General features: G+C 36.5%; 1 protein-coding gene across 1 annotated transcript in view; it reads right to left on the bottom strand.

The window, feature by feature from the left end:
- The window catches only part of EYS (eyes shut homolog), a 1,404,981-nt gene that overhangs the window by 721,687 nt on the left and 656,886 nt on the right, over nucleotides 1-26,408 (bottom strand). Inside the window, exon 17 of the mRNA XM_070074646.1 lies at nucleotides 24,672-24,763. Within this exon, the coding sequence (XP_069930747.1) occupies nucleotides 24,672-24,763 (92 nt within the window). The remainder of the gene's footprint in view (nucleotides 1-24,671; nucleotides 24,764-26,408) is intronic.

The raw sequence follows: 26,408 nt of genomic DNA, 5'->3' as shown, positions 1-26,408 counted from the left end.
CTCAAAGTACTTGGTCAACTGGAAGGTTTGAGAATCCTCAGGAAGGAAATACTGGGCTTACTGCTATGAATTCTCAATTGATTAATTGAGGTCAAAAATATTTTTCTTAAAATTATCCTTGCATTTACACATTGGCTTCCACTTTTAAAAATAGGGTCCCAGAAAGAATTCTCATACGATGCTTGTCATCATATTAGTGCAATGGAACCTTATTAATAAATTTGTTCTTAATCATTCTTACAATGATAGAGTAAGAGTTTAATTATTAGGAACATAATATCTGTGTTCAACTTGCCTTATTACTGGTTTAATATTCCTGTCACTTCACAAGATTTTCCAAAAGTAGGATAGCCTATTGCCTTCATTTGAAGTGTAGATTTTTCCTCCAGAACAGTAACATGCATATTAAACAGTTGCTCTTACATTTGGTAGCATATAGACTATAACAGTCTTTTAAAATGCAGTATGTGTCTAAAGAATACAGTACCACAAACTGCTTTCTTTTTTTAGATAATTTTGTTCTGACCATGTCAAATTAATCTTTTATAAATATTGTATACATTCATTGATTCAATTATTCAATAAACATTTATTATTTGCTCCACAAAGCAATTTGTTAGGTTCTGAGAACATAAAAATTAAGAAGAAAAGTTCTTACTCTCAAAGTGCTTAGCTTTTAAATTCAAAGTATTTTCACTTCATAGATTAATCATTATTGATATGAAGACTGATTGGAAAGGTAATCAATCCAGTATAGCCATTTGCAGTTCAAGTAAAATGTCATATACGATACATATCAATTTGAAACCATGAAATTTAAAACATCAAGCAATTTTCTTCCCCAGTTGTAAAATCAATGGTTCTTCCAAATACAGACCACTAAACATTTTAACTGTAATTTGTTTTATATTTAAATGCGCACAGTATTTCTGATCAGTCTCAAATAATAACTGAAATGTAGGATGTAGAATTTTCCTAACCTAACTAAATTGCCATCCATCTTTAGATGATATAATAACACCAAGAAAAGAATTGGTTGCCCTAAATGGATACACTAAGAAACTAGATTCTCTGAAGTTGCCAGTGAGCTCAATGAAGACAAGCTTTATGTATTTCTGAATGGGTCATGTTACTAAGTAACTTTCAAATATACTTAACATGAACATAATCACTTTTGATTATTTTAAATGCTATAATTTTATGCAAGGAAATGCTTATTATAGTACTTGGCCTTCCTTTTTGAATTCTTTTTAAATACTTCCTCCCAAATTTTCAACCATTTGAATAAATGAAGTTTCTATTTTAGTGAGAGAGTTCTTCAATAATTAACGCACGCTATGGCTGTAAAATATTACAAGTTAAGATTTGACTCATAATTGAAACAAGTTAATGATTCCATCTATTTAAAATAATCATAATAGTGATAATTCAGCTAATCAACTCTGTTTCCATATTTGGTAGCTTACAACCTAAATTAAATATGTCCACAATTATAAGCATATCAGTAAACTTTATAGGCAAAGTTTCAATACAGGAACTATTTTAAGATATTTTGGGAAAAAGACTTTTAAAATGTTGCTATTAATATTAATGTTTTATAAAATGTCTATTGTGTATCAGATTGTTGCCTCAGTTAATAAGAACATGCAAACAATGCCATATAACCTCAGCAAAAAAAAATATTCTGAAAGTGAGTCTCAGTGATCGGAAAGCGCAGATACCCTACTGAAATTGGATGATTTCCAAGGCAAGTTGAAATTGCTCTGCTTTATTTCCCCGTAAACGCTACTTATTCCTCAGACAACAGCTGTGGCTAACTTAATGATACACTTCTTTCCCTTGGTAATTTACCCTTCAATACCTGGAAACCTTTGAAACCATAAATCAAGTTTCATTCTGGCCGTTTATTTGTTATTTAACATTTATTTATTAATAAATTTTGTATGTTCCAGTTACATGTTAGGTGAAAGTGTATATTTACCATAGAACAAGACAGACAAATCCATAGACCCATAAAACTTACAATCTAATTAAGAATACATGGAATCAATAAGTAAAGCAAAAAATTAAAAATAAAAATTGTTGCCATTACAGAATATTTGACAGCAAACAACTTTAGGTTGGTCAAGGAGGGTCTAAAGAGGTGATTCATAATCTGAAACTTTGAGTCATGAAGAAAAAAAAAATGTGGAGCCCACAGGAGGATGCAGAAAGGGGAAAAGACTGAAAAAAGGAAAAGAAAAAAACCCTCACTATTCCAGATAAAAGAAATAAACAGGAAGATTAAAGGCTCCGAGATAACACAGGTTTCCAGAGAGTTCCGGAGTGAGCACGTATTGGCCTGAATGGCTCATGCACATGGGCAGAACCCAGGCACTGAGGGCAAAAAGAGGGAAATAGGCTGGGGCCCAGTCATTGAGTTCCCCACCCCACCCCACCACCAGTCTCGATTTTATTTTCAAGTACAAATAAGCCACTCAAGAACGGTGGAAACTGGAAGTGATTTGATGCAACATGCATCAAACAAAACCTTGGCCCTTGTGTAACCAGTGTTCAGAATTTGGCCAGAGTGTACTGCAATCGTCCAGATAGAAAGTGAAGAGTTGATCAATATGACTTCATGGGAGACAGTGAGAATGAATGCACTCCTGTAAGATGAACTTTTGGAAGAACTTTCTTTTAGGGTTGGGAATAAAGAATAAGGTGATATAAGGAATTACAAACGACTCAGGATGTATATTAAGCAGATAATGGTGTTAGTTACTGAGATAAGAAAGGTGGTGAGGACGTTGGTGGGGAGTGAGGAGTAAAGATGTTCGGTGGGCAATTAGGGCTAGAGGAAATTTTTAGATGTATTACATTTTTTTTTTAAGATTTATTTATTTATTTGAAAGTCAGAGTACACAGAGAGAAGAGAGGCAGAGAGAGAGAGAGGGAGAGAGAGGTATCTTCTATCTGATAGTTCACTCCCCAGTTCATTCTGGCTGCAACGGCCAAAACTTCGCCGATTGGAAGCCAGGAGCCAGGAGCTTCTTCCATGTCTCCCACGCGGGTGCAGGGGCCCAAGGACTTGGGCCGTCCTCTACTGCTTTCCCAGGCCATAGCAGAGAGCTGGATCAGAAGTGGAGCAGCTGAGTATGGAACTGGCACCCATATGGAATGCCAGTGCTTCCGGCCAGGGCGTTAACCCACTCCACCACAGTGCTGGCCCAAGATGTATTAGATTGGATCAGACATCCAAGATGAGATATTAGGTGTTTGGATATATGAGTATGAGTTAGGAATTCAGAAGAGAGGTCTAAGCTGGACTAGATCTAAGAAGAGAAAGAAAGGTTGGCCACTGAGATAGGAGGAAGACCAAACTCATACTCTTTTGAAAGCAAATATAGAAAGTGATTTTAAGACAAAATCTTTCACTAGGTTGCTCAGCACAATAAAAACATAAGTGTCTACAGTCATATAAGGTGACATTGTTTCATTTTGCTTGGAACACTATATGTTTATGTTGCCTCAAAGTAATAGTAAGATCCATTCTCACTCTAAAAAAGAAACTATAAAACTCCTTACTCAGAGATGACATTCACAAAAGCTTAATTTTTCTATTAAATTATTGTTTATAGCCATTGTCTATATTCCCACTAAACAAGGGTCCTTTTGCTTTTTACTTGTTAAACTTCTTATTTGATGAAGCATTAAGCCTTATTACTGTAATGTAAATTTAAAATGTTATCTCAAAAAATTAGAAAAGAAAGAGGGAGGAAGATACAGATTATTATACTTTTAGAATTGTATCTATGAATTATATTGAAATGTTAAAAACTAATTAAGAATTAAAGTTTAGTTGGTTATGGGAACATGGAAGTCAGATTTGATTGGTGGAAGAATAGGTAACCAAATTAAAGTCAAAGACATTACACATTTTTGAGATGCTTGGCTATGAAGAAGAATAGAACAAAAGTAATACAGGATCTAGAATGTTGTTTTGTTTCAGCTGGGGAATTTTAAAAATTGCCTTTATTTTTTTTTTAAGGAATGCACCAGCAGAAAAAGGAAAATGGATAACATAAGCAAAAAATGTGAAAGCAAAACAGCAACATCCTTGATAATGTGAAAAGCGATGGAGTTTGGTGAACAAGCAGAGGAATCAGCTTGGATTGAAATAGGTAGGTAGGTCCCCCAATTAGCAAGAGGAATCCACTATTTCTCTAGAATCCTACCATTCATTCTCAGGGCATTCTATAATTCCCTACCTCCCCTATATGCAATTTATTATGCCACCTGCACCTATCTATATGCTCCAATTGGAAATCTTCAGCTCTATTTAACTCATTGGACTTTATTATAATTAGTTATCTGTTTCTGGCAATTGCAGAACCGCTATCCCTATTTTACTGTAATTTAGTTAATTATATAAGAGAACCATTTTACACAATATTATCACACTATCTCAAAAAATTTTTTTTTAAATCTTGCAGAAAGTTATAACTGTTTTAAGTTTAAATTTGGGTAATTTCATTAGCACTCTTTAAGCTTAAATTTGGGTAATTTCATTAGTACTATGTTTATTTGCAGTGATGTGGTAATTAGTCATCAATGATCTGTTCCCTTAAAAATAAATATTTCAGGGGAGTGAGGAAAGTGTGGTTGTCTTCTTGGAACTGTAGCTAAATCCTTTTTCTTTATATTAGTTTTTTAAAAAGAATTTTGATTATGCCACAAAGAAATGAAAGTACGAAATCCATAGAAAAGCAAAAAACAAAAACTTTTCTGTCAGGATTAACTAGGAATTCAAAATCTCAATAGTTCACAGAATTTTTTGTTAGTGAATTTGCAGTTGCAGCCTTAATATATTCCTTTCTCATAACATAGAGTAATCAATGAAGCTTTAACAATTAAAGTAACCTGCAAGCTCATATAAAAAAGATGAACCAAAAGCAGTAGGAAAAGCAACTATAGAGCATACACTTGGAGAGATACCCATGTGTATAACCTAAATAATATACATACGACATCATTCCACCTGGGCTCTAGTAAATGACGTGGGAAGACACTTTTGGAGGTGTGCCACACTTCCCAGTTAGAATTCTTTGAAAGTTAATTTTCTATTGTTGAGTTGACAACTAGAAACATAGTCTTGTCATCATATACAGAAAAAGACCAAACAAGTAAAAGATAGGTGGCTATCCTTTTTGAGAAACTTTTGTGTCAATAAAAATATTGTACCTATTAATATGGATAACACATAATTGAAGAAAGCAAATATGCAGTTGGCTCTTGATTTTGAAGCCATTTCAGTGAACATAAAATGACAAAGCAATCATTATTCACACTTCACAGTTCCATTTTCTAAACTCACTTTCCAACTTTAGAAATAAGATAGGTTCTTTCAATTTTTGAGAATAAATTATGATATGAATTGAATTCAATATTAATTTCTCAAATAATGATAATTATGTTAAATATTTCTCACAAGTGTGCTCATTTCCCACAAAACAACTCCCAACATTTGAATTTTCTGCCATTTATTGATTCATTAAGTTAACTACACTGTGGTGGTATATTCCACAAAAATAAATGTTTTAAAAGATTTAAATTCAGTGTGTCATATTTTAGTATTTCTAGATGCATCCAATTGGATTATAATATTCCAAGTTCATGATAATTAAACTTTGTTATTCAACATTACCTTCAATATTGCAAATTTCTGTTAATAAAATAATCCTGCTCTTTATTTTTATATTTGCACTTTAATATCTCATAAAAAGATTTACCAAAATACAATTGGTATTTTATCTTTTTGTGAGACTTTTTCTTACTGTCTCTTTCCTTGTAAGTAATACTAAAATTATGAACTATCCACTTTTAGCTTGTTATCAATATAAGTATATTAACATAGAAAACAAAACTCACTTGTTGACAAAGAGGAAAATAATGCAAATTAGAAAGCAATGAACCAGGGGCATCACAATCAGTAATAAGATTCAAGCAGTCAGAATTTTAAACTTTAAGCCATATATATGTATGTGTTTCTCAAATCAGATTGAAAGCACATACCAGCATCTAAAACAAGGCAGATCTCAGGTCAAATTAAATAATATAGTTAAATGAGTGGTTAGCTACTGAAATCTGTATTTATGGTCTGCTAGCCTTTGTTCCAATACATTGTTTGGACTTTAAATGACATACATTTGGATGGCACAGACATTTTCACTGAATGGACATGATTTACCCAACACATCTCAAAGAACATACATTTGGAAGAAAGAAGCAAACAGTGTTTTATGATTTGATCTGTTTTTAGCTTAAAACATTATTTTGGCTAAAACAGTGATTAGAAATTTAGTTTGAAATCTGTTTTTCTGAAAGAGTAGAATTTAGGCCTTTGATTGTTGTGTGCTGTCACTTTTTATATTCTGCAGTTTGGTAAACTACCTGGACATAATAGCTTCCAAATAAATGCATGGGCATGCAGCCACTATGTGCTGCTTGTGGTAATGCCTGTATGTTTTTGCTGAGGTCAAACAAAACAAAACAAAACAAAAACCAAACACCAACAAAAAACACAATCTCTTAAAGGTCCAAGTGACCTCTAGGCTGAGAATCAACCGAGTAGTTTTACTCCTGATTTTTATAAGAATGACAAATCCCTCGCTTAAGAGGAAAATGAAAATGAACTTGATGTTTAAGAGATGTATTAAGCACCACTAGAACCACTATTTGCCTCTGATTTGAGTAACAGTTTGAATAATTGTAGTGAGCTTGTTTGAGATATATTTCTATAATTTTTTATATTTGGAAATATGCTTTCAAATTTTCAAGTAAAGATATGGAAAATGTTCTACTTTTAAGTATAGATCATTTTAACTTGCGTTTTGAATAGCTCCTATGGGGTGATTAGTGAAGCATTTGAATAAACTGACCTAAAACTTTAACTTAAATGTGCATAGTTTCTAATAGAGCTGATATAAAATGAGCTTTTTTCTGTTAAATAACAAAATTTCACTCTTAGTCATTATATTTTGTGTTGAAATATGTATTTCACTAGTAAAAATAAAAGCAGGTTTGTATTAGACATTTTGCTGGGTGAACAAATATTTCCGAATCAAAATCAATTGCTCACTATTTGGTTCAAGTGGAAATAAAATAATTATTCTATTGACATAGTTTTTTGACATTACTAGCAGTTGGTAATGAAAAGAATAATGGAATACTGTGCATATTTCATTAGAAAAAATATTTTTATGTTTTGTAAAGTCGTTAAATGACTTCCTTTCTTATTTTTTCCATATCACTGATTGTCCAAAACTCTGAGACAAAGATCTCTTGCCCTGGTTTACACATGTCGAGTCCTTGGTTTTATTATTAATATCTCACAAAAGAAATGCAAAACTCTGATGCTAACTGTGGTAATAATGTCTGATTGACTTTGTTCCACTAAATAGGTAGCTTTTTCAGATTGTTCTGTGTTGCAGATTAACTATTTACTGCATTTTAAATATATTTTTCTACCAAAAATATAAGAAGATCAAGATATATGATGTAAAATAAAATAACTTTTCATTCTCAGGAACTGTGCATCAGCACACTGGGCAAGTCCTAGAGAAATTTAAATAATAAACAATGGCATGAAGTAGTTACTAGTAACATGTAATTGGGTATTGTGTGCATTTTCAAGCAAGCAAACAATACATACATTAATAATTATATAGTTTTAAAAGAATTATTTATTTGAAATTCATAGATACAAAGAGTGAAAGAGAGAGAGAGAGAGGGGAAAAGAGAGAGAGAAATCTTCCATCTGTGACTGACTCACAAATGGCTATATAGCTATTGCTGGGCCAAGAAACCAGGAGCCTGGAGCTTCATCCTGAACTCCCAAATGGGCAACAGTGGCCCAAGCACTTGTGCCATTTTTCAGGTGCCTTTCCAAGCACATTAGCAGGGAGCTGAATTGGAAGTAGAGTAGCCTCTACTTGAACTGGCACTTACACAAGATGCCATCATCATAGGCAGGGGCTTAACCTGCTGCACCACAATGCCATCCCCTAATTTATATAGTTTATTTTTTATATTTATATTTTATTTTATTTAATGAACATTAATTTCCAAAGTACAGCTTATGGATTACAATAGCTTCCCCCCCATAACTTCCCTCCCACCCACAACACTCCCCTCTCCCACTCCTTCTCCTCTTCCATTCACATCAAGCAGTGCAGTAAACCACTTAGAGCCAAGATTAAAGAAATATGAATACTGTGGTTTAAATGGAACCATTAAGTTTTACAAACTATTTACTGTTTTTTCTGTTTCTATTCTAATGGTAAACATTTATCACACTTTTTCTCATAGAAATATTTATTATCTTATGTTATTCCCCTAGAGAGTGAAGCTGGGAAACCTGTCCTAGCTTCCATTGCCATCAAGTATATCAACATGACTGAACTCTAGAATCCCAAACGGAATGGGACGTACCACATCTGGTCCTACCTCATTTAACCATTTACCCAACCTCAACCATGCTGAGAGAAGACTCATTCCCTTAGTAGAAGATGCATGGCACTTATCAAGAAGCATTACTTTAGTAAAGTTGAATACATAAACTTTTAAAAGAGATTTAGGCAGGGAGTGGGAGTACCATATGCAGTAGTACAAAATGTCATGACATTTGATTACAGTGAAGAATCTTTTTAAATAGTTTTTTAATTATTAATTTTAATTTTATTTTAAAGGCAGAAACAAAGAGACAGAGATAGATTGATGGATATTTTCTATCCACTGTCTTACTCCTCAATGCCTACAATAGTTGAGACTTGAGTAGGTTGAAGTCAGAAGCCCAGAACTCAATCCATGTCTGTCATGTGATTGGTAGGGATCTTACTACTTTAACCATCCCTGGAGTCTACAGGGTATGCATTATCAAGAAGCTAGATTTAGGAGCAGAGATTCTTGAGACTCAAACACAGGCATTTTGACATGGGATATGGGAGTCCTAAGCTCTGTCAATAATCTTTTTAATGTGCTATTGGATTCAATTTGCTAGTATTTTTAGTTTTCTCCTTTTTTTTTTTTTTTTTTTTTTTTTTGCACCTATGCCTATCAAGGATATTGGTGTATAACTTTCTTTTCTTGTTGTGCCCATGCCTGGTTTTGTTATCAAACTAATGCTAGCCTTGTAGAATTCATTTGGAAGAATGCTCTTCTCTTTTCATTTCTGAAATTGTTTAAGAAAGATTGATGTTAATTATTCTTTAAATGTTTGGCAGAATTCAGCATGAAACTATTTACTTCTGGGCTTTTTTTGAAGGAAGACAACTTATTGCTGATTCAGCCTTATTACTTGTGTAGGTATTTTATTTCTTGATGATTCAATCCTGCTAAGGTGTATGTTTGTGTCCAGGAATTTGTTCATTCCTTCAAGATTATCAAACTTGTCAAATAATTGCTATTGTAATATCTAAAAATCCTTTTATTTCTGCAGTGTCAGTCATAATGTCTCTATCTTCATGTCTGACTTTATGTATTTGCATCTTCTTTCTTTTTTCTTAGTTTGGTTAAGGGTTTGCCAATTTGTTCATTTTCTCTTTGCTTCATTGATATTTTTGGTGTTTAAGTAGACCCTGTTGTTAATTTGTACTCAAATCCAAAAACACACTGAAAAGGTTGTCCACCATGATCAATGGGGATTCATCCCAGTGATGTAAGCATGGATCACAATTTACATATCAATAAGCATGACATACCAGTACATCAACAGACAAAAATCATATTATTATTCAATATATGCAGAAAGTGCAATTGATAGAGTTCAACATAAAAATTCTGAATAAATTCCAATGACATTTTTCATAGAGCTAGAAAAAACACTATTAAACTTCCTGTGGAACCACAAAGATCCTAAATATTCAAAGTGATATAAAGCAAAAAAGAACAAAGGAGGAGGCATTACATTTGAATTAAAAGTGTATTACAAAGCAACAGTAATTCAAATAGCACGGTCTTGGAGCTGGCATGACATAATGGGTTAAACTGACACCTAAAACGCTGGCATAGTATATGGGTGCCGGATCATGTCCTGGCTGCTCCACTTATGATCCAATTCCCTGCTAATGCACTTGGGAAAGCGGCAGAGGATGGCACAGGTCATTGGACCTCCACAACCATGTGAGAGACCCAGATCAATCTCCTGGTTCCTGACTTCAGGCTCCTGACTGTTGTAGCCATTTGAGGAAAGAATCAGCAGGTGGAGGCGCTCTCTCTTTAAAAAAAGACATAAAAGTCTCTCTCTTAAAAAATAACATGGTATTAGCATAAAAAAGAGAACCATAGATTAATGGATATAGAATAGGATAGAAATCCAAGAAGTAAACCATCCAGTTGCCAGCCATTTAATCTTTAACATAGGTTCTAAAGAGCACATGAGTTGGAAAATGATAAGATTTTTTTTTGAAAAAGATTTATTTATTTGAAAGTCAGAGTTACACAGAGAGGGAAGGAGAAGAAGAGAGAGAGAAAGAGAGAGAGAGAGAGAGAGAGAGAGAGAGGTCTTCCATCTGCTGGTTTACTCCCCAGTTGGCCGCAATGGCTGGAGCTATGCCAATGCGAAGCCAGGAGCCAAGAGCCTCCTCTGGGTCTCCCAGGCAGGTATAGAAAGCTGGATCAGAAGTACAGCAGCCAGGACTTCAACCGTCACCCATATGGGATGCCAGCACTGTGGGCGGCAGCTTTATCTGCTACCACACAGCACCAGCCCCCAAACTTTTAATAAATTAGATTGGGAGAATAAGGTATTTGCAGACAGAAGGATGAATCTATCTGCCCTATTCCACAATGTATAAACATACAACAAGCTAAAGAACTTCTACACACCAAAAGGAACAATCAAAGGTATGAAGAAGCCATTTACAGAATGAGAGAAAATATTTGCAATACCTCACAAGGGGTTAATATCCAGACTACATAAGAATCAAACAATTCAATAACAAATAAATAAATTAATTAATTAATACAAAAAATTGGAAATTTAAAACTGAGTAGTAGATTTAAACAGAAATTACTCAAAAGAAGATATAAAAGTGATCAACAGGTACATCAAAAAGTGTTCAGCATCATAACCATCGTGGTAATGCAAATCAAAATCCCACTGAGATTTCACCTCACCCTAGTTAGGTTGGCTATTATCAAAAAGACCATGATGTGAAGAATAAGGAACCCTGGCATACTATTCTGGCAATATAAATCAGTACAGACATTGTGGAAAAGAGTATGGAGGTTTTTCAAGAAACTGAAAATAGAACTACCACATGATCCAGCAATCCTAGGACTGGAAAATGAAGTTAATTTCTTTTTTTTTTTTTTAAAGATTTTTCATTATTTTTACTTTTCAAAATTATATTTAGGAAATCTAATTTCCAAAGTACAGTTTATGGATTACAATGGCTTCTGCCTCCCCATAACTTCCCTTCGACCCGCACCCCTCCCATCTCCCGCTCCCTCTCCCATTCCATTCACATCAAGATTCATTTTCAATTCTCTTTATATACAGAAGATCAGTTTAGCATACAGTAAGTAAAGGTTTCAATAGTTTGCACCCACATAGAAACACAAAGTGAACAATACTGTTTGAGTACTAGTTGTAGCATTAAATCACAATGTACAGCACATTAAGGACAGAGATCTCACATGAGGAGTAAGTACACAGTGACTCCTGTTGTTGACTTAACAATTTGACACTCTTGTTTATGGCGTCATAAATCTCCCTAGGCTCTAGTCATGAGTTGCCAAGGCTATGGAAGCCTTTTGAGTTCACTGACTTCGATTTTATTTAGACAACGTCATAGTCATAGTGGAAGTTCTCTCCTCCCTTCAGAGAAAGGTACCTCCTTCTTTGATGGCCCCATTCTTTACACTGGGATCTTACTCGCAGAGATTTTTTTTTTTCCCAGAGTATCTTGGTTTTCCATGCCTGAAATACTCTCATGGGATTTTCAGCCAGATCTGCGTGCCTTAAGTGCTGATTCTGAGGCCAGAGTGCTGTTTAGGACATCTGCCATTCTATGAGTCTGTGTGTATCCCACTTCCCATGTTAGATTGTTCTCTCCCTTTTTAATTCTATCAGTTAGTATTAGCAGACACTAGTCTTATTTGTGATATCCCTTTGACTCTTAGACCTATCAGTGTGATCAGTTGTGAACTGAAATTGATCACTTGGACTAGTGAGATGGCATTGGTACATGCAATCTTGATGGGATTGTATTGGAATCCCCTGGCACATTTCTAACTCCACCATTTGGGGCAAGTCCGATTGAGCATGTCCCAAATTGTACATCTCCTCCTTCTCTTATTCCCACTCTTACATTTAACAGGGATCACTTTTCAGTTAAATTTCAACACTTAAGAATAACTGTGTGTTGATTACAGAGTTCAATCAATTGTATTAAGTAGAACAAAAAAATACTAAAAAGGATAAAGTATTAAATTGTACATCAACAGTCAGGACAAGTGCTGATCAAGTCACTGTTTCTCATAGTGTCCATTTCACTTCAACAGGTTTCCCCTTTGGTGCTCAGTTAGTTGTTGCTGATCAGGGAGAACATATATTTGTCCCTTTGGGACTGGCTTAATTCACTCAGTATGATGTTTTCCAAATTCCTCCATCTTGTTGCAAATGACTGGATTTCATTGTTTTTTACTGCTGTATAGTATTCTATAGAGTACATGTCCCATGATTTCTTTATCCAGTCTGCCGTTGATGGGCATTTAGGTTGGTTCCAGGTCTTAGCTATTGTGAATTGAGCTGCAATAAACATTAATGTGCAGACAGCTTTTTTGTTTGCCAATTTAAACTCCTTTGAGTAAATTCCAAGGAGTGGGATGGCTGGGTTGAATGGTAGGGTTATCTTCAGGTTTCTGAGGAATCTCCAGACTGACTTCCATAGTGGCTTAACCAGTTTGCATTCCCACCAACAGTGGGTTAGTGTCCCTTTTTCCCCACATCCTCGCCAGCATCTGTTGTTGGTAGATTTCTGCATGTGAGCCATTCTAACCGGGGTGAGGTGAAACCTCATTGTGGTTTTGATTTGCATTTCCCTGATTGCTAATGACCTTGAACATTTTTTCATGTGCCTGTTGGCCATTTGGATTTCCTCTTTTGAAAAATGTCTATTGAGGTCCTTGGCTCATCTCTTAAGTGGGTTGTTTGTTTTGATGTTGTGGAGTTTCTAGATCTCTTTGTAGATTCTGGTTATCAACCCTTTATCTGTTGCATAGTTTGCAAATATTTTTTCCCATTCTGTCGGTTGTCACTTCACTCTCCTGACTGTTTCTTTTGCAGTACAGAAACTTCTCAATTTGATGGAATCCCAAATGTTAATTTTGGCTTTGACTGCCTGTGCTTCTGGGGTCTTTTCCAAGAAGTCTTTGCCAGTACCTATAATCTTGCAGGGTTTCTCCAATGTTCGCTAATAATTTGATGGTGTCAGTTCATACATTTAAGTCTTTAATCCATGATGAATGGATTTTTGGGTAACGTGAAAGGTAGGGGTCTTGCTTCCTGCTTCTTCAAGTGGAAATCCAATTTTCCCAGCACCATTTATTGAATAGACTGTCCTTACTCCAGGGATTGGTTTTGGATCCTTGATCAAATTTAAGTTGGCTGTAGATGTTTGGATTGAAGGAATACTAATTGGGAAGGAAGAACTGAAACTATCCCTCTTTGCAGATGATATGATTCTTTATTTAGGGGAAACAAAGAACTCTACTAAGGAACTGTTGGAATTCAAGGAAGAGTTTGTCAAAGTAGCAGGGTATAAAATCAATGCACAAAAATCAACAGCCTTTGTATACACAGGCAATGCCAAGACTGAGAAAGAACTTCTAAGATCAATCCCATTCACAATCTCTACAAAAACAACCAAATACCTTGGAATAAACTTAACCAAAGAAGTCAAAGATCTCTATGATGAGAATTACAAAACCTTAAAGAAGGAAATAGAAGAGGATACCAAAAAAAAAAAAATAGAAAAACTGCCATGCTCATGGATTGGAAGAATCAATATTATCAAAATGTCCATTCTTCCAAAAGCAATTTATAGATTCAATGCAATACCAATCAAAATACCAAAGACAATCTTCTCAGATCTTGAAAAAATGATGCTGAAATTCATATGGAGACCCAGGAGACCTTGAATAGCTAAAGCAATCATGTACAACAAAAAACAAAGCTGGAGGCATCACAATACCAGATTTCAGGACATACTACAGGGCAGTTGTTATCAAAACAGCATGGTACTGGTACAGAAACAGATCGATAGACCAATGGAACAGAATAGAAACACCAGAAATCAATCCAAACTTCTACAGCCAACTTATATTTGATCAAGGAAAATGAAGTTAATTTCTTAAGGAGACATCTGCACTCCCATGTTCACTGTAGCAAAAGTGAAGAAATGGAAACAGACTGTGTTCATCCACTAATGAATGCATACAAAAAAGTGGTAAATAACGCGTACTGGAATACAATTTCAGTCATCTGGAAAGATGACATCTTGTCACTTACAAGGATATGGGTGTAACTGGAGGTCATTAAGTAAAGGAAGCCAAGCACAGAAACCCAAGTATCACATGGTTTCCCTCATAGGAGGAGTCTAAAATGAAAGATGATCTCCTAGACATTGAAGGGATAATGATGATTGCCAGTGGACTGAGGGTGAAGGACATAGGGAGGGAAAAATGAAAAGAAGTTGATTAACACAGATTGAGTTATGGTTAGATGCATGTTTGAAGTTCCAGGTTTCATTACTCTGTGGGGTGATTATAAATAATGTCAGTAATCTGTATATTTCTCAATAAAAAGAAAAAAAAAACAGAAAATAGGGTTTTGGATATTTTCACCTTAAAGGAATGTTAAATATTTGAGAAGATAAGACATGTTTACCCAGACTAAACACTATACAGTGTATACATGTACTAAAATAGAACACGGTATCCCACAAATATGTATACTATTTACATGTCTCTTAAAGAGATTTAAAAATCATTTACTTATTTGAAAGGCAGACAGAAGGGGCAGAAATGTGGGATGTGGTTTTTTTCTTTTTTTTTAACTTTTATTTAATGAATATAAATTTCCAAAGTACGATTTATGGATTACAATGGCTTCCCCCCCATACCGTCCCTCCCACCCACAACCCTCCCCTTTCCCACTCCCTCTCCCCTTCCATTCACATCAAGATTCATTTTCGATTATCTTAATATACAGAAGATCAGCTTAGTATACATTAAGTAAGGATTTCAACAGTTTGCTCCCACACAGAAACATAAAGTGAAAAATAATAGATGATTTTTTTAAATGATGAAGAAATCAGATCAGACCTACTGTCATGTTTAATCCCAGTGAGAGTCAAGTTGGGAGTTGATAATTTTTTTTTTTTTTTCAGAGGATCAGTTTAGTATGCATTAAGTAAAGATTTCAACAGTTTGCACCCCCATAGAAACACAAAGTGAGGTCGGCGCCGTGGCTCAATAGGCTAATCCTCCACCTTGCGGCGCCGGACAACCGGGTTCTAGTCCCGGTCGGGGCGCCGGATTCTGTCCTGGTTGCCCCTCTTCAGGGCAGCTCTCTGCTATGGCCAGGGAGTGCAGTGGAGGATGGCCCAGGTGCTTGGGCCCTGTACCCCATGGGAGACCAGGAAAAGCACCTGGCTCCTGGCTCCTGCCATCGGATCAGCGCGGTGCGCGGGCTGCAGCGGCAGCCATTGGAGGGTGAACCAACGGCAAAAGGAAGACCTTTCTCTCTCTGTCTCTCTCTCTCACTGTCCACTTTGCCTGTCAAAAATAAAAAATAAAAAAAAATAAAAATAATAAAAAAAAACACAAAGTGAAATATATTGTTTGAGTACTCGTTATAGCATTAAATCTCAATGCACAGCACATTAAGGACAGAGATCCTACATGAGGAATAAGTGCACAGTGACTCCTGTTGTTGACTTTACCAATTGACACTCCTGTCTATGGCATCAGTAATCTCCCTATGCTCCAGTCATGAGTTTCCAAGGCTATGGAAGCCCTCTGAGTTCTCTGATTCTTATCTTGTTTAGACAAGGTCATAGTCAAAGTGGAGGTTCTCTCCTCCCTTCAGAGAAAGGTACCTCCCTCTTGGAAGACCTGTTCTTTCCACTGGGATCTCACTCACAGAGATCTTTTGCCAGAGTGTCTTGGCTTTCCATGCCTGAAATACTCTCATGGGCTTTTCAGCCAGATCCGAATGCCTTTAGGGCTGATTCTGAGGCCAGAGTGCTATTTAGGACATCTGCCATTCTATGAGTCTGCTGAGTATCTCACTTCCCATGTTGGATCACTCTCCCCTTTATTTATTCTATCGGTTAGTGTTAGCAGGTACTAGACTTGTTTATGTGCTCCCTTTGACTGTTAGTCCTTTCATTATGATCAATTGTGAACTGAAATTGATCACTTGGAATAGTGAGATGGCATTGGTACATGCCACCTTGATGGGATTGAATTGGAATCCCCTGGTATGTTTCTAACTCTACCATTTGGGGCAAGTCAGCTTGAGCATGTCCCAAATTATACATCTCTTCCCTCTCTTATTCCCACTCTTATGTTTAACAGGGATCACATTTCAGTTAATTTTCAACACTTAAGAATAACTGTGTATTAATTACAGAATTAAACCAGTCATATTAAGTAGAACAGATAAAAAAACTACTAAGAGGGATAATGTATTAAGTTGTTCATTAACAGTCAGGGCTATGCTGATCAAGTCACCGTTTCCCATAGCGTCCATTTCACTACAACAGGTTTCCTTTTTGAAGCAAGACCCCTACCTTACACCTTACACAAAAATCCACTCAACATGGATTAAAGACCTAAATCTACGACCTGACACCATCAAGTTACTAGAGAACATTGGAGAAACCCTTCAAGATATTGGCACAGGCAAAGAATTTCTGGAAAAGACCCCGGAAGCACAGGCAGTCAAAGCCAAAATCAACTATTGGGATTGCATCAAATTGAGAAGTTTCTGTACTGCAAAAGAAACAGTCAGGAGAGTGAAGAGACAACCGACAGAATGGGAAAAAATATTTGCAAACTATGCAACAGATAAAGGGTTGATAACCAGAATCTACAAAGAGATCTAGAAACTCCACAACATCAAAACAAACAACCCACTTAAGAGATGAGCCAAGGACCTCAATAGACATTTTTCAAAAGAGGAAATCCAAATGGCCAACAGGCACATGAAAAAATGTTCAAGGTCATTAGCAATCAGGGAAATGCAAATCAAAACCACAATGAGGTTTCACCTCACCCCGGTTAGAATGGCTCACATGCAGAAATCTACCAACAACAGATGCTGGCGAGGATGTGGGGAAAAAGGGACACTAACCCACTGTTGGTGGGAATGCAAACTGGTTAAGCCACTATGGAAGTCAGTCTGGAGATTCCTCAGAAACCTGAAGATAACGCTACCGTTCAACCCAGCCATCCCACTCCTTGGAATTTACCCAAAGGAATTTAAATTGGCAAACAAAAAAGCGGTCTGCACCCTAATGTTTATTGCAGCTCAATTCACAATAGCTAAGACCTGGAACCAACCTAAATGCCCATCAACGGCAGACTGGATAAAGAGATTATGGGATATGTACTCTTTAGAATACTATACTGCAGTAAGAAACAACGAAATCCAGTCATTTGCAACAAGATGGAGGAATCTGGAACACATCATGGTGAGTGAAATAAGCCAGTCCCAAAGGGACAAATACCATATGTTCTCCCTGATCGGTGACAACTGACGGAACACCAAAAGGATGTGGTTTTTTTCATCCTCTGGTTCACTCCCCAAATGGACGCAATAGCCATTTCTGGGTGAGGCCAACGCTAGGAGCCAGGAACTGCATCCTGGTCTCCCACATCAGTGGCAGTGCCCCAAATACTTGAGCTTCCTTCCAACCTCATTAGCAGGAAGCTGGATCAGAAGCCAAGTAACCAGGACTTGAACCAGAACTCTTAATATGTGATGCCACCATTGCTGGTGGTAGGTTAATTCATTGCACCATTCCTGCTCTGTTAAAAATTTTCTTATGGCCGGCGCTGTGGCTCAGCAGGTTAATGTCCTGGCCTGAAGCACTGGCATCCCATATGGGCACTGGATCTGATTTCGGCTGCTCCTCTTCCAATCTAGCTCTCTGCTATGGCCTGGGATAGCAGCAGCAGATGGCCCAAGTCCTCAGGCCCCTGCAACTGTGTGGGAGACCCAGAAGAAGATCCTGGCTCCTGGCTTCGGATTGGCACAGCTCTGGCAGTTGAGCCCATCTGGGAAGTGAAACAGCGGATGGAAGACCTCTCTCTGTCTCTACCTCTCTCTATAACACTGTCTTTCAAATAAATAAAATAAATCTTTAAAAAAACGTTCTTAAAAAACTTAAAAGAAACACAATGCCATAATAAAGTTATGCTGATAATAACCTTTACATCTAGACTAAAAGGAAAGAGGGGTTGTTAGAACTTAGAGGAGAGGGTCATCTGACAGGAGCCAAGACCTTGACTTGAGGGAGCAACACAGCCCATGAGATACCACTCAAGACACTGGTAATCCATTCAATGATATCAGTCTCCTGCTGCTCTAAGCTCCTGCTGATATTCTCTGCTGGCTGGGTCCCCAAAGAAGTCAGATAACAAGGAGTCCTGTGTTAGTTTGCTAATGTTGCCTTAATAAAGAACTACAAATCTCGGTGGCTTAAACAAATGTCATTACTGTCTCACAATTCTGCAGGCAAGAAATCCAGGTTTAAAGTCATGGCAGGTATCTGGGTCCTTCTGAGTGTTATGAGGAAAAGATCTCTTCCAGGCTTCTCCCCTTGGCTTGGGGATGGCTGTCCTTTCCCTGGGCCTTCACAATGTCTTCCTCCCTGCATCTCTCTCTGTCTTCCTAATTCCCCCCTTTTTTATGGCCACCAGTATCATTGTATTGAGGCTCATCCTAATGACTTCAGGCTTTTTTTTATTATTTATAAATAAATAAGATTTTATTTATTTATTTGAGCGGTAGAGTTACAGACAGTGAGAGGGAGAGACAGAGAGTTCTTCCTCCAGGTGGTTCACTCCCCAATTGGCCACAACACCTGGAGCTGCGATGATCCAAAGGCAGGAGCCAGGAACTTCTTCCGGGTCTCCCACATGGGTGCAGGGGCACAAGGACATGGGCCATCTTTACTGATTTCCCAGGCCATAGCATTCTACTGCTTTCCCAGGCCATAGCAGAGAGCTGGATTGGAGGAGAGGCATCCAAGACTAGAACAGGTGCCCATATGGGATGCTGGCGCTGCAGGTGGAGAATTAACCTACTGTGCCATGGCACCAGCCCCATAACCTCAGTTTAACGTGCTAACTTTAGTAACAATTCTATTTTCGAATGAGGTCAAATTATGATTTGGAATAGCCGGCGCCGCGGCTCACTAGGCTAATCCTCCGCCTTGTGGCGCCGGCACACCGGGTTCTAGTCCCGGTAGGGGCGCCGGATTCTGTCCCGGTTGCCCCTCTTCCAGGCCAGCTCTCTGCTGTGGCCAGGGAGTGCAGTGGAGGATGGCCCAAGTACTTGGGCCCTGCACCCCATGGGAGACCAGGAGAAGCACCTGGCTCCTGCCATCGGATCAGCACGGTGCGCTGGCCACAGCGCACCGGCTGTGGCGGCCATTGGAGGGTGAACCAATGGCAAAGGAAGACCTTTCTCTCTGTCTCTCTCTCACTGTCCACTCTGCCTGTCCAAAAAAAAAAAAAAATTAATTTAGAATAGTGCATGCCAATATGATCCACACAGGTTAATTTCATAGGAAAAGAGCAGAGAAGAAGATTTTGCACAGGGAAATTGAAAGGCTCAGAAATCTACCATATACTCTCGATTAGCCTACCATATTATGGAAAGTGAATACTAGTTGTATAATATTACTTACTCTCTTAAATAGTCTCTAATAGGTGTCTATTCCACGTGACGTAGCTCACAGCTCTCACTGAGGAATTTGAGGATTTATACAACTTGAATACAACTGCATTTCATGTTTAAACTCATTCTTTCCTACACAATAATATTATATCATTTCATTCCTTTCATTTTCTATACCATTTTATTTTTTAGGGAACATACTTCTTCTGTTATCAACTAAAGGGAATAATGCAATGGGACTCAGGCTTTGTATCCAGTTTCATATCATTTGAAAAAATATCTGACAACGTGGGAATTTCATTGGTACATGTCATTCTCCCTAAGTATCATTTATTGTTTGTGTAGACAATATATACTGTTTTTTTTAGTGTTTTCTGTAGTTTATTACATGTTCACATGACTACACATAAACAGTAGCTAGTAAATACTTCTCTCAAGGATAACAGAAGCCATTCTCATTTCTCCTACTTTATTTGGCTGTATACCATTCTTAGAATATGAGCTGTCTACCTTCAGTCAAAAGGCCAAAGCAACAAATTTGCCATGTGACAGCTGTAGAAGGATTGGCAGAGTTCCTTTAAATTACAAATCAGGATGTGGACTGTGAACTTAAGACTAAGACAAAAAATACAGGGAATTTTTTATTCAAGGATGTATTTTTAACTGGCAGTCACTTAAAAATGTCTTTAGGTTTTATAACCGAGAAATTCAGAAAATCAAACTTAATTATATCTTTGACTTTCAAGTTCTATCATTCCTTTTGAACAAGGTAGATGTTAAGTAGTGACTTTACATGAAAACAAAAGTCTCATAATACACTTGTTTTAATAAAATAATAAATTCAAGAACCAAAGTGAAATGTAATATATAATGTTATGCATATTATAATGAAATACATACAATAGTGTTTATAATAAGTATCATATGTTAATAATGTACTAAAATTAACATGAATGAACTCTTAATTATCATAAGCACACTCAACAAAAGTGGGCAAAAAGCAACATCATGCTCTTTTATTTGTGTTTTCCAGAAAATACATGCATCAGTCTCTTAAGCTGCCTCAGCACTTTATGCTTAAATACTCTTGTGGTGTTCGAAAGTTGAGTGACAATGCCTCACCCATTTGTGTTTTACTTCTTGATATACTGTATGATTTTACTCAGCAGCCTAACATCACTGCTTTGTCCCATCTTCACTTTTCCTCTCATTAAATATATGCACAAGCTATAGCTGATTTCTCACTGAAAGACTTTTTAGTATGTGTGATTTGGCAATGTATGATTCACCTGATTTAAGTGCTCCATATTTTTCTTCCTGCATTTGCTATATTAAGCAATCACACATTTTTTTTAAGAGAAATACTGGTCTACAGAACAGCTTATATTTCCCTATTCTCAAAAAGTAATGAGCTTAGTTACTGTTTCATGGAGGCTATTTGCATCATCTTTGATGATAGTAGAGTGCTTCATTATGAGCCTAGGAAACCTTGCTGGTTTTTTCCTTAAAGTTCTATAACAGCATGTGAGGAAGAACCCTTATCCTATATTCAAAAGGAATGACATCATTTAACAGAAAAGATGAAAGAATTTAGGGTAGGGAGTGAAATGTGTGTATATCATTTACCTTCACTTAAAATAGTATGTTAACAGTAGAGAGGGAGAATATAGTCACAGCATTCTTGAGTTGTATTTAGCTTAAAACTGAAGTTTTTTCCCTTTTTTCTTCCAAGCCCACATTTTAAAGGTACAGAAAAATAAAACCAATTGAGCTTCACTCTTGCTCTTTATAGATGGCAATCACAGAAAAAGTGTATTTCCATAAATTTTTCTATTACAGTACTTCAAACAAGCCAAGGACCTGAGAAGAAATATTTCAGAATTTAGATGATTTAGACCAGATATAGGCAGGACATAAACTGCTTTTTGATAAAAATAAAAAGCAGTAGTGCATGTAAACTGCAAAAGAAGAAATCACAGTCAAATAACATAAAAAAGATCTTTATTGCTGAGTATATTTAAAAGTGACATTGTGATGAGGTTAGTGAAAAATAGGTATTCTAGAATTTTAAAATGTTTTTAACATTACACTTCTTTTAATAAATATTTTTTTTCCTTTTCTTTTTATTAATAAAGATTTTATATAATATTTTGTCACTTTTAAAATACAGAGTGACCATGGTATAGGAGATAAGCTTATTACTTCAGGAGATAGGAAATCTGGGTTCTAATCTGCTCCATGTTTGGCTAACAACATGGTCTTGAGAAAGATGTCCAAGACTTTAAGAATCTGAGCTTCTAAACAAGAATTACAGTTGTTCTGTGCTGAATTACATCACGCTTTAAATTTACATGTCAAAACCATAAATTCCACTACCTACTTGGAGATGGTCAGTCTTAAAAGAAGGTAATAAGGGCCGGCGCCGCAGCTCACTAGGCTAATCCTCCGCCTTGCGGCGCCTGCACACCGGGTTCTAGTTCCGGTCGGGGCACCGGATTCTGTCCCGGTTGCCCCTCTTCCAGGCCAGCTCTCTGCTGTGACCAGGGAGTGCAGTGGAGGATGGCCCAAGTGCTTGGGCCCTGCACCCCATGGGAGACCAGGATAAGTACCTAGCTCCTGCCATCGGATCAGCATGGTGCGCCGGCCGCAGCGCGCTGGCTGCCATTGGAGGGTAAACCAACAGCAAAGGAAGACCTTTCTCTCTGTCTCTCTCTCTCACTGTCCACTCTGCCTGTCAAAAATAAAAAAATAAAATAAAAAAAAGAAGGTAATAAGCTAAAGGGGGTTACTAGAGTGGTTTTCAATCCAACACAATTTGTGTCCTTATGAGAGGACCTGAGGACCAGACACACAGAGAAAGAAGGTATGAAGACACAAAGAGACAGGCCTCAGAAGAAACTAAACTTGTAGATACATTCATCTCAGACTTCTAGCCTTCAGAACTGTGAAATTAAACGTGCTTTCTAAGTCATCTAGTCCTTGGTGCCTTGGTACAGAAGCCCAGGAAACCAGTGCAATCAGGCATAATGAGAATTACAACAATTAGGTATAGTTAAGGGTTTATAAAGCATCTGGTACATGGCAATTATTTAATGTGTGCTAATTAATATTGTCCTTGCCACTGTTGGTATTTTTACAGGAAGATCATTTATGATTTTTATCTTTATCTCATCTTGAGCATAAGAGAAAATAAGAGATCAAATTATATTATGTTTTTGTACTGATTCATAGGTCCCAAAACTTGAACTTTTTCATGAGATTTGGAGTGAGCAGCACAGGAACTCTGCCATTTTCCAGCTATCTGTTTTTCTGTACATAATTTCTCGATCTTTGTTTTTCCTCTAAACATAAATATAAAAACTAGAATTTTTCTTAGGAATAAATTGGATTTGTAATAAAATGATACAATTGACACAATAATAGTTTGATAAATATAATTATGATATATGTTTTTATCTTTGCAACTCTTTTTCAACATGCCCAGGCCAGAGCAACATCTTCTAAGGTTCCTTATAACTCTCATCATGTCCAATCTAGCTTTGTGTTTGCCTGATTAATTAGATTGTGTCTCATTGGCTTCAACCTACTGAGGGATATTATCACTCTTCTAAGAATGAAACTCTCCAAAGTGTATGGTCCCAAAGTTTTAACTTAGGAAGTTACAATGCTAAATAATGATATTAAAATGTTTGTATCCATGTCTTCAGTAAGGAAAGAATATGAGAATTTATTAAATAGGATCACACAGGCTTTAAAATGATGATGTTTATTTCAAGAATTCAGGACAGATATGTATGATAAAGGATCTTCTGAATTTACTGGATAATAGATCAATTTTGATCTATTAATCTTTTGATCAATAAATATTGATCATAGATAATATATATAACATATATCTACAGTATATATAGATAACAGTATAATAACTAAAACTTCCTTAAAACCTCTTATTTAACTTTCTTCCCAGTCCCTGAGTAGGCCTGTTTGCTTTTGCTTTTATTGGCTTTAAATGAATAATTATTTTGCTAAGTAATAATCTATTGCCATAACCAAACAATTCATTTTAGTCTTCATTCTGAATTATGGCTGTGGTGTTCATTTTTTAAATTTTTAAGCATCTATTGAAGAAATAAAAAAGGTGGAGAGAGGCAAAAATACATAACAACAATCAATTAATCTATGTTAAAATTAAACTTCACTACAGATCAAAGAAGGAAAATATAAGTTTCACTTATCAAATTGGCAGAATGATTTCTGTCAGATGTTGATGAACATTTGGAAATCTAACAGAGCTTCTGGGGATATTAATAAAATGCATTAATTATTCTGGGTTGTGGCACAATGGATCACAGTACTTTTCTTCTTTAAGCTTTTTTGAATGTTCCAAACATTCTACAGTGAATATACTTTACTTTGTTTTCTCCAAAAACGTCAGTTAATTTGAGTTGTACAACTCTTTCAAGTGGAAAATAATGAGGCTTTCATAGCTTCTTTGTAATCTGCTTATGTAAGTTCATTCGTAATGTAACCTCCATAACCTCATTTCTCCAGTACAATTTTTAGGATATATGAAAAGCTTGATAAACACTTATTCACAGACAGTCACATGTAACTAGTAATCAGGATAACCTTGATTTTAAAACAACAAGGATAATAGAGTAATGGTTTTTGCTACTTAACAGATTAAGTGGAAAAGAAAACAAGTATGTCTTACCTGATAAGCAGAGTATACTTTTGCCCATTGTCCACTCTAATGGTAGTGTTAATGCTTTTCAATTCTGCATCACCAGCACAGAAGAATTGATACTGGGGAAAAGAAAACGTGATTTTTCCTCAGTTTCTCTGTATGAAATTAATATCTGTATCTATACTGGATTGTATAATTTACCAATACATTTTATTTCACTTTTGAGAAATAAGTTTGAAATGTAAAAGGAAGTGATATTTCAAATTATCTCATTAAGAACTACTACTAGAAATGAAGCTGAAACATATCAGTATTCTGTATGTTCATGAGCTCTTCTAAAAGTTCATGAAAAATACATATTATGAAAAAGATTATGTATCAATTTAAAGAACAAACATCTTTTCTTTCAAATTTCCATGAACTTTAAAAATTGTTTATTTATTTGAAAGACAGGTGAAAAGAAATAGATATAGAGAAGGGGCCTAGCAGACCCTTAACTCCAAATGCTTTCCCAGCCTGGGGTAGACAGCTGAAACCAGGTACCAGGAACTCAATCTACATCTCCTAAGTGGGTGACAGAAGCCAAATTACTTGAGCCATCACTGCTACTTCCCAGCGTATGCATTAGCAGAAAGTTGGAGTCAGGAGCATTGAACACAATTAGCCTGATGTTGGATATGTTCTATTAACCACAAGATGAAAGACTCATTCTTCCATAAACTCTTTGAAGACCCTTTGAATGTAAACATATACATATATGCAGACACACACACTTGTACATTCTTATGTGAGCATACTAGGGTACACAATTGAGAAAGTTGGCTTCTGCTATTAGAAAGCAAGTATTACCAGCACATTTCATTATATACTAGTGGTTGAGCATTGCAAAGTCCAGTTAATACAATCTAGCATTTGTTAATGTTACAGAAAAGATAATTTAAAGATTAGGAGAGTTACACATTCATCACAAACTTCCTGAGGCTTGAATGCATCCAGAGCCATTTGTAAGACTACTGCAAACGTGCCACTAGGTCATGTCCTAGGAAAGGAAATTCATAGCTATACTAGGCATTGGATTATGTACCCTGGGAATTCCATGGATGAAGCGTGTGCCTGTATGAACATTGAATGTTTTATAGCTGTGCTTTTCTGGAGAGGAGCCTTAATGTTTTGATCAACTCTACAAGTGATCTGTAACTGACATGCATGCTAAGAAACACAATTGTGGGGCTGGTGCCATGGTACAGCCAGTTAAGGCCCTGGCCTGCAGCACTGGCATCTCATATGGGCATCAGTTTGAGTTCAGGATGCTCCACTTCTGATCCAGCTCCCCCCTGATGTACCTGGGAAAGCTGTGGAGGACAGTCCCAGTGCTTGGGTCCCTGCTCCCATGTGGAAGCTCCTGGCTCCTGGCTTCAGATCAGCTCAGCTCTGGCCATTGAGGTCATTTGGAGAGTGAACCAAAGGATGGAAGACCTCTCTCTCTCTGTCTCTACCTCTCTCAGTAACTCTTTCAAATAAATAAAATAAATTTAAAAAAAATTTGCATAGAGTTCCATTAATTCCTCTGCATCCAGCTGTGTATAAGTTGATATTTGAAATCCACCAACATGGAGTCCAAAGAAAAATGTTATATATTATAATGTTTATGATTTTGGTAAATACGAAGCATTCCTTTCCTTCATTAAATTATCTACTTTAAACTGACTTTAAGAAGTATATTAAGCAACATCAGGATTTCTAAAAACAAATAGATTAGTGTGC

The sequence above is a fragment of the Oryctolagus cuniculus genome, chromosome 5, assembly GCF_964237555.1.
Source record: "Oryctolagus cuniculus chromosome 5, mOryCun1.1, whole genome shotgun sequence".
Taxonomy (NCBI): domain Eukaryota; kingdom Metazoa; phylum Chordata; class Mammalia; order Lagomorpha; family Leporidae; genus Oryctolagus; species Oryctolagus cuniculus.
Note: the sequence above shows the minus strand (reverse complement) of the source record. Positions and strands in the feature narration are given on the sequence as shown.